General features: G+C 40.9%; 1 protein-coding gene across 2 annotated transcripts in view; it reads left to right on the top strand.

The window, feature by feature from the left end:
* The first annotated feature begins 593 nt into the window (after positions 1-593).
* The window catches only part of RRN3 (RRN3 homolog, RNA polymerase I transcription factor), a 28,279-nt gene continuing 19,980 nt past the window's right edge, over positions 594-8,892 (top strand). Inside the window, exons 1-6 of one of the 2 annotated variants that reach the window (XM_082644693.1) lie at positions 594-732; positions 2,065-2,119; positions 3,262-3,318; positions 8,040-8,129; positions 8,242-8,371; positions 8,760-8,819. In XM_082644693.1, the coding sequence (XP_082500819.1) occupies positions 644-732; positions 2,065-2,119; positions 3,262-3,318; positions 8,040-8,129; positions 8,242-8,371; positions 8,760-8,819 (481 nt within the window). In that variant the 5' untranslated portion in view covers positions 594-643. Of the gene's footprint in view, positions 733-2,013; positions 2,120-3,261; positions 3,319-8,039; positions 8,130-8,241; positions 8,372-8,759; positions 8,820-8,892 lie in introns of both variants that reach the window. The other variant, XM_082644692.1, reaches the window with a different exon arrangement.

The following is an 8,892-nucleotide window of genomic DNA, read 5'->3' as shown; positions in this document are numbered from 1 at the left end:
GCCTTTTAGAAACTGTCTTCTCTCACTCTGATTTCTCATCCCAGCATCATCACAGCTCTGAGATTTCTGGGTAACTCTCTTCGTCAAGCCTGCTTCCGGGAGGGTAAGATTAGCTTACCCAAACTAATCTGTGAGGATAGTGCAGTGGGGACGGAGAAGCGGGTTCCTGGGTCAAGCCGACTTGTTCAAACCCCGACCCACCTATCTCTCTGCGGGTTTGGATTAATCACAGGGCTTCGGGTTCTTCAGTTTGATTGAGGAAGGCTTTGACTCCAAAAAGTTAATACTCGACATACCCAGCCACCGCTTAGCACCTCCCGGTGTCCTCGCCCTTTCTCCGGGAGCCTCAGGGCTGGACCGAATCATCCTACAGACGTCTCCAGTCTTAATACTGGAGGTGCCCTCATCGCCGCACCTCGCTGGGCGGAGAAAGTCCTCCAAGCGGAAGGAGGGGCCTGATGCAGGGGGCCGAAGAGACCGCCTTGGCGGCACTCTAGCCCGCCGAGGTCACTCAGCTCTCCCCACGTGGGGTTCCTGATTGGCTGAAGGCCGCCGCTCGCACTCTCGTTTTCCGGGGTGGAGGCGGTCCTAGAAGGAGCACGACTTCCGGCGTAAGGTGTAGTCGTCGCGTGTGTCTGGTTAGATGGCGGCACCGTTGCTTCACACGCGGTTGCCCGGAGATGCCGCCGCTTCGGCAGCTGCAGTCAAGACGCTGGGCGCGTCGAGGACCGGGTAAGAACCCAGGACGCTTCCTTCTGCGCGTTTGGGACTAAAGCCCAGGACCGGGATTAGGGGAGCGGAGCTGAAGGGTCTGGGACAGAGCTAACGGAGTGGGGTGGGAGCAGAGGGAAGAGGGTCACTTCAGGTCCTCAAGAGTGAGTCCATGCCCCTTAGATGGGTAATAAAAGTGGGAGAGGGGATGGAAAAATGAACCTATTCTCTGTTCCATAGTCCCCCCCTTTCTCCCCACTGGTTCCTTTATAGCATCCCAGGCCTGGGTACTGCATTCTGCTCCTTTACTCTTCCCTCCTGCTTCTTCGACTAGCTTTGGAAAGAGGTCCCTGGGCTATTTGGATTATTAGCCAAATGCTGCCACTGACGGAAAATTGCGTCTTACGTTTTGTTTGTTTGTTTTAAAATTTGTTTTGACACACGTTTGTTTAACAGTGTTTCTGTCTAGCTCAGCTTTTAAAGCCCCTAACCCCCGTAAAACACTTCGGGGTTTAACTTTGAGAGTCCTTAGCAGGATGCTGTGTTTTTTCACTAATCTGCTCTGTATAAAAGAAGCAAACTTTGCGGAACACTTGGCATAATATCATTCATAATATATTTTTTAAGTGCCTACTTTTGGCGTTAGGCATGGGGGACAGTATATCAAAAGAGACAATGTCCCTGGTCTCAACAGACCTTCAGTCTAAGGAGGGAAAGACAGTAGATAAGTAAACGATGATTTCAGATAGCGGTAACTGCTGTGAAGAAATAAAACAGTGTGATGGTAGGGGAGAGGGAGAGGATGGGTACTTTCGATTTCTGATGGGGAATGTCTCTGACATTTGAACTTCAACTTGAATGAAGACAAGGGTCCATCCACGTACACATCTGGAGAGTGAGTGTTTCTGACAGAGGGAATAGTAAGTAAAATGGGAATCTGCTTGGCAGGTTTGAAGAACAGAAAGGACCCTGGCTGCAGTACGGTAAGTGGTTAGAGGTGAGGTCAGAGAGGTAGCCAGGGGCCAGATTAATGTAGGACCTTGAAGACGATAAAGAGTAGGAAACCTTTGGAGAATTTAAGCAAGAGAGTAGAGTAGCATGATCTGTCTTAAGCTTTTGAAAGATCATTAGATCACTGAATGAAGAGTGGGTTGCTGGGGGACTCAAGTGGAAGGAGGGAGGCCAGTTAGGAGGCTTTAGCAGTAGTCCCACTGAAAAATGTTGGTTCAGTAAGTGTTGGCTGTTATAGCTTTTATTTTTCCCTGTCATGCACTTAATGTTTTGATAATCTTGGTTCTATAGGCTTTCAGATATGCTTGCATTAGAAAATGATTTCTTCAATTCTCCCCCAAGAAAAGCTGTTCGGTTTGGTGGAACTGTGGCAGAAGTGTTGCTGAAGTACAGAAAGGTAAGAGGTGATAATGTGAGGTTGGTGGGTTTTTTTCCCAGCTTTATTGAAATATAATTGATATATTGAGGTTTGATTTTTGCTGGTCAGAATACAATTATAGCTGTTATACTGAAACCCAGTAGTTAAATAAAATGGATTTTAGATATCAATATTGAAATCAAGTAAATTTAACAACAGCACGGTGCTGTCAGTTCAAAATTAGAGTAGTAACCCCTTTGCTGAGGTTTCACATCTTCAAGTGCTTTATTTACCTAGTGTCTTAAAATCTTTAGCAAGTAGTAGAATAAAAAACCATTAGATCAAAGCATTTTAAAAAAAAATAAATTTATTTATTTATTTTTGGCTGTGTTGGGTCTTTGTTGCTGTGCATGGGTTTTCTCTAGTTGCGGCGAGCGGGGGCTATTCTTCGTTGCAGTATGCGGGCTTCTCATTGTGGTGGCTTCTCTTGTTGCAGAGCACGGCTCTAGGTGCGTGGGCTTCAGTAGTTGTGGCACGTGGGCTCAGTAGTTGTGGCTCGCGGGCTCTAGAGCACAGGCTCAGTAGTTGTGGCGCACAACTATGTTGTGGCTTAGTTGCTCCTCTGCATGTGGGATCTTCCCGGACCAGGGATCGAACCTGTGTCCCTTGCATTGGCAGGCGGATGCCTGACCACTGCGCCACCAGGGAAGTCCCGAATTTTATTTCTTAAGGAGTTACCAAAGCATTGCTTGGGGACAATAAACCAGCTCTATTAATGGGGATTTTTTTTTTTTGGCTTTGTTTTTGTGTTAGTTTCGAAGTGATTCTGCTGTATCTCAGCAATGGTGGGAAAATATGCATTACTGTCTATTTTTATATGTAACCTGCATTTATATCCATATATATGATTGGATAGTATCATGGAATATTGACCTTATCATATTCAAATGTCAGTACACAAGTATAGCTAAATATGAATGGCCTGTTGTCATTTTCTTTTTTCCAAGCCGCCTAGCTACACTAACATGAGTTTTAAAATTTTCGTAGTCAGGATTTTATAATCTGCAACTGATGTGTATGTTACAATGTTCTTTTTGTAAAAGTTAAAAATCCTGCTGTTGGTCTTTAACTGGAAACCCAAGCAAGGAAAAATTCATTTTTTTTCCCTCCTTCTTGTTAAGGGGGAAACAAATGACCTTGAGTTGTTGAAGAACCAGCTGTCAGATCCAGAGATAAAGGTAATTAATTTTGTGTTTGATTATTAGCAAAGTTGTTGCCACTTTGTAGAGACATTGGTTTGCACTTTTGGTCCTATTCCATTCTTTAGAACTTGCTCTATGATCCTTCTTTAATGATTCTCAACCAGGGGCACTTTTGCCCCTGAGGTAATTTGGTGATGAACTGGAGACATTTTTGATTGCCACAACTGGGAGAAGGGAAGAGTGCTACTGGCATCTAGTGAGTGGATGATAGGGATGCTGCTAAACATCCTACAGTACACATGGCAGCCCTTCACAGCAATGAATGATCTGTCCCCAAATGCCAGTAGTCCTGAGGTTGAGAAACCCTGCTTTAACTTTTCCTTTTCAGAACCTTTCTTCTATGCTGCATGCAACTCTCATGTCTCTCCAGTTCTAAAACAACAAAATAAAACAAAGAAACAACAAAAAATGACTTGTCTTTCAAACTACTATTTCAGTGTTTTTGGAAATGGTTCAAGGTATATACCTGTCATGTAGTAACACCTCAGTAAATGTTATTTCCCTTTTCTTCCTTTATTGCCCAATTTTGGAAAGAATAGTCTATTACTGTGGGCAGTGGTAGTCAGATTGCCTGGCATTAAAATCCCAACTCCATTGTTTCCCAGTGTGTGTTATTGGGCCTGTTGTTTAACCTCTTTGCCTCTGTTTTCCTCCTTGTAAAACCAGAGAAATAGGAGAAGTACTTTAAATGTAGCTGTTTTAAGAGGATCCAATGAGTTAATATACAAGAAGCATTTAGAACAGCCTCTGACTCAGAGGACTTTGTAATTGTTAGTTGTTGTTCCTGTTGACAGTCTGCATTTTCTCATTTCTCATTCATGTTTAAATCCACTGTTAAGTCCACTGCTGTATTTACTATGACAGAAGTTACCAGTGATTTCTTATGTGTTGATTTCAGTGGACTTTTTTTTTTTTTTTAAGCCCCATAGTAATTCCTTGTAGCAGTTTATACAGTTGACTACCCATTTCTTAAAACCTTTCCTTCAGGACTTCCCTGGCGGTCCGGTGGTTAAGACTTAGCACTTCCACTGCAGAGGGTGCAGGTTTGATCCCTGGTTGGGGAACTGAGATCTCGCATGCTGCGTGGCGTGCCCAAAAAATAAAATAAAATGAAAAAACAAAACAAAAAACCCCTTTCCTTCGGTTTCTTTGATCTTCCTGTTTTTTATCACTTATCTCTAGTCATTCTCTTGACAGGTTCTTCTTAAATTTGGCATTGATTGGATTTCCAAACTTAACCCTTTCCTCACTTTACAGATTCTTCCTTATGCCCTCATGGCTTTGAAATTTATCTGTGTCCTGATAACTTCCAGATTTGCATCTATAGCTCAGATTGCTCTTGTGGGCTCCAGACCTGTTTCTTTCTTTCTTTTTGTAAAAATCTTAAAATTTTCATTTAATTTAATTTATTTTTGATCGAAGTATAGTTGAATTACAATGCTGTACAGATGTCTTAACTGCCAGCCCACAGGTGTTACAAGTGCCCTGAACTTAGCATTCTCTCTCTCCCAAACCCACTTCTGCACCTTTCTTTATGTGCTTAAATGATCTGTTGCTTATCTCTGTCTCAGCCTAAGTCATCTCTAAAACACATTCTAAACATGTCATTGCCCTACTTCATGCCCACTGAAGAGTAAAGGACCAGCTTCTTAGCATGGTTTGCAACAAATTTTCAGTGTTCAGTCCCACTAGATACTTTATTTCTTAAATTTGCCATTTCTGTTCATCTTTAGGGCTTTGCATGTGCCTTTTTTTCCCTGGCTGTAAGAGGTCCTCTGTGTCTACTTTGTTTGCTACCTATTTGAGCATGGGCTCTGGTTACATAGCCTCCCTCCCTTAATGGCTTTGTGACTGAGGGCAAGTTACTGCATTTCAGTGCCTCAGTATCCCCAGCTATAAAATGGGAACCAATGGTAGTACCTATCTCATGGAGCGGTTGTAAGGATTAAACGAGTTAATATATGTTAAAGTCTTAGAATAATGCCTTGCACATAGTTAGTCTTATATTAGTGTTTATTATTATTTTTACTGTAATTATAAAACTCCTACTCTTTGAGATCCAACTGCAATATCATCTTCACCAATGAACTTTCTCAGGTTCTGTCTAAGCACATGGTTATTCATTCAGTCCATACCCTACACTGCCAGCAGATCTTTCTGATTGTAAATTTGGCTTACAAGGACTTCACTGATTTGTCTGGCCCCTCTTTGCTCCCCAGATTTATCTGTTGGCTTCTTCGCTCACGATATAGTCCAGCCATACTGAACTACATTTGGTTTTCTGAAGACATGCTTTTACCTCTGTAAGGTATAGAGCCCCCAAGAATACTCACTCTGTTTAAAGACAGTGGAAACATCACTTCTTTAAAGCTTTCTTTAAAGACCTGTGCATTCTTCCACAGGTACAAAGAACCACATTCTTTGTGTTCTGCTGTATTTTATATCAGCACGTCTCCTTGGGATTTTGACAGACCAAGAATCACATCATTTGTGTCCACATTAGTTCAGAGGAGTGTTAAAATCATTTGTTTCTAATAATAGTTCAGTACTAAAGCACAAAAGTCTCTGATTGGTTTACTTTAAAAAGTGGAGCAGTTTAAATGTTGTCCTTATATTTTTGTTGCACTTGTTTTAGTGGAAAAGTGACAGGATAGAGCTAACTTATTTTTATTTGTGTGTAACTTAGCTTGTCTTCTCTGTTTCAGGCCTTGTTATCCTTAATGACTGTGGACATTATGAAGTTACTGTAGTGCACATGAGTTGCAACTTACTTTATTTTATTACCAGGTTACTTAGGGTTCATCAGTAAATAGTCAGTGTCATTGAGGTTTGTCACATAGATAATGCATAGGAAGCACTCACTGGTGAACTGGTGGGGAAAACGTGGGGAGCTCCTTCATGTGGGGCAAGGCATTGTGGGAAAGTGGGCAGAGCATTGATCTAGGCGGACAGGTTTTTTTTTTTTTAAACATCCTTTTGGAATATAATTGCTTTACAGTGGTTTGTTAGTTTCTGCTTTATAACAAAGTGAATCATCTATACATATACATACATCCTCATATCTCCTCCCTCTTGCGTCTCCCTCCCACCTTCCCTATCCCGCCCCTCTAGGTGATCATAAAGCACCGAGCTGATCTCCCTGTGCTATGCGGCTGCTTCCCACTAGCTATCTGTTTTATATTTGATAGTGTATATATGTCCATGCCACTCTCTCACTTCGTCCCAGCTTACCCTTCCCCCTCCTCGTGTCCCCAAGTCCATTCTCTACGTCTACATCTTTATTCCTGTAGGCGGTCAGGTTTGAACCTAGTTTTTTACTGGTTTGGTTGGGCAAATTGCTTATTAATCTTTCTTAGGCTCAGTTGCCTCAACTGTAAAATGGGAATAACAGTAATCCATTTGCAGCATTGTTAAGATTCGGAAAAGGTATATATGTACGGTGTTGAGCACCATGCCTGGCACATGGTGTGTTCTCACTAAATGACACTCCCTATAAATAGTCTACTGCTGTAGGTCCAGCCCTGTCTGCTAATAGTTTATCACTGTAGGTTCAACACTGTCTGTTTGTAGTCTGTTGCTAAAGGTACAACACCATATGTCTCTTTCCCCTACTGAGTCTTAGCATTAACCATTTTCTTTAAAAAATTAGGGCCTTTTTTTTTTTTCTTTTTTGGCTGCGCTGCCCAGCTTGCGGGATCTTAGTTCCCCAACCAGGGATTGAACCCACACCCTCAACAGTGAAAGCCACTGGACCACCAGGGAATTCCCCAAAATTAGGGGCTTTAATTTTTTTCTTGTGTATGCTGTATATATGCATGAATACAAACAGTATCTTTATTAAATATAACTGATATCTTATTCTTTACATGGCTTTTTTGTATTGCTATTTAGGTTTTCCCATGTCACTAAAAGTATTATGAATAGTAATTTTATTGTCTGAAAAATATTTAATGGAGTAGTGGAACCATCACTTACATAGAACACATTTTAATTCATTTAAACCCATTTGAAGGTTGGGTTAAGAAAAAGTTACATTTATTGATGACTCTAGTTAATCAGCTTAGGTGAATGTTGTCAACATGCTTGCAGGTCAGCATGAGTATAGAGGAAGTAGAGGTACGTGTTGGTCCTTGTGGTCTTAGAATATTTGAATCTGTTACAATTCTTTAGTTTAAAGAAGTCCCAGGTGTCAGCATTTGAGGTGTTCTCACTTTTCTAGGGCAAACAGAAGTGATTAGAATTAAGTATTGCATTTGATTCTTTTTCCTGTATATCAGTTATTATATTACTTTAAAAAAAGGAAAATTTATTGTAACATCTTTTTCCATTTTGATACAAACTAAGAAATTTTCATCCCAACTTTGGCTTAAGTCCAAGTTTGTGACATTTTTTTCCCCCCAATTAAAATTTTTTTTTTTTGATGTGGACGGGTTTTTTTTTAAGTCTTTATTGAATTTGTTACAATGTTGCTTCTGTTTTTTGTTTTGGTTTTTTGGCCACGAGCCATGTGGGATCTTAACTCCCTGACTAGGGATTGAACCCACACCCCCTGCATCGTAAGGTAAAGTCTTAACTACTGGACCACCAGGGAAGTCCCTAAATATTGTTGATAGATGATCAATGCCAGATAGATACCATTTCTCTGTTATTTGTGAGAATTTGTGATTTTGAACGTACTTTTCTTTGTTTAACTTAAGGATGACCAGATTATTAACTGGCTGCTGGAATTCCGTTCCTCCATCATGTACTTGACAAAAGACTTTGAGCAGCTTATTAATATTCTGTTGGTAAGTTCGCCATTTATTTCATCAACTATTATATGTAATTCAGTACTTCGAAAATAGTATATATTGTATCAGTAAAATGTTCCTTTTGTCTTTCTCTCCCTCCCACTTCTAGAGGTTGCAGTGGTTAAATAGAAGTCAGACAGTGGTGGAGGAGTATTTAGCTTTCCTCGGTAATCTTGTATCAGCACAGACTGTCTTCCTTAGACCATGTCTCAGCATGATTGCTTCTCATTTTGTACCTCGTAAGTGGCTGCTCTTTGCTTGCTTTGATTTTTAATTTTCTAAATATCTCTATTAAAAAGTTACCTTCCCACTATATTTTGGAGATTATGCCACCATGGAATATTCCAGGATGCTTATTGGCAGCAGTTCTGGTACATGTCTGTCCCCTATAATGACCTCTGTGGAAGTGTCTAGATTCATTTGTTGCTATGATTTTTATGGATTGTAATTTGCTTTAGTGAGCTTCTGACGAAGTCTTGGAACTCAGGGATTTTTAGCTACTTAAACCTCCTGCCCCCATTGTAAATTTTATTAAGTTTGGGCAATGGAAAAATCGCTTTTTTATGAGGCTGTTGATTGTTTAGATCAATATTAGAAGAATAACATATTTCCTTTTTTCCTCAAAAGCCCGAGTGGTCACTAAGGAAGGTGACATAGATGTTTCGGATTCTGATGACGAAGATGATAGTAAGTATAAAGAGGACTAAAGCAAAGACTGCCTCCTGTGTCCTAGTGACCGTGTGCTGAACTGTCCTAGTGA

Source organism: Mesoplodon mirus (assembly GCF_964341445.2).
Source record: "Mesoplodon mirus genome assembly, chromosome: 15".
Taxonomy (NCBI): domain Eukaryota; kingdom Metazoa; phylum Chordata; class Mammalia; order Artiodactyla; family Ziphiidae; genus Mesoplodon; species Mesoplodon mirus.
This window is presented reverse-complemented; position numbering and strand designations above follow the sequence as displayed.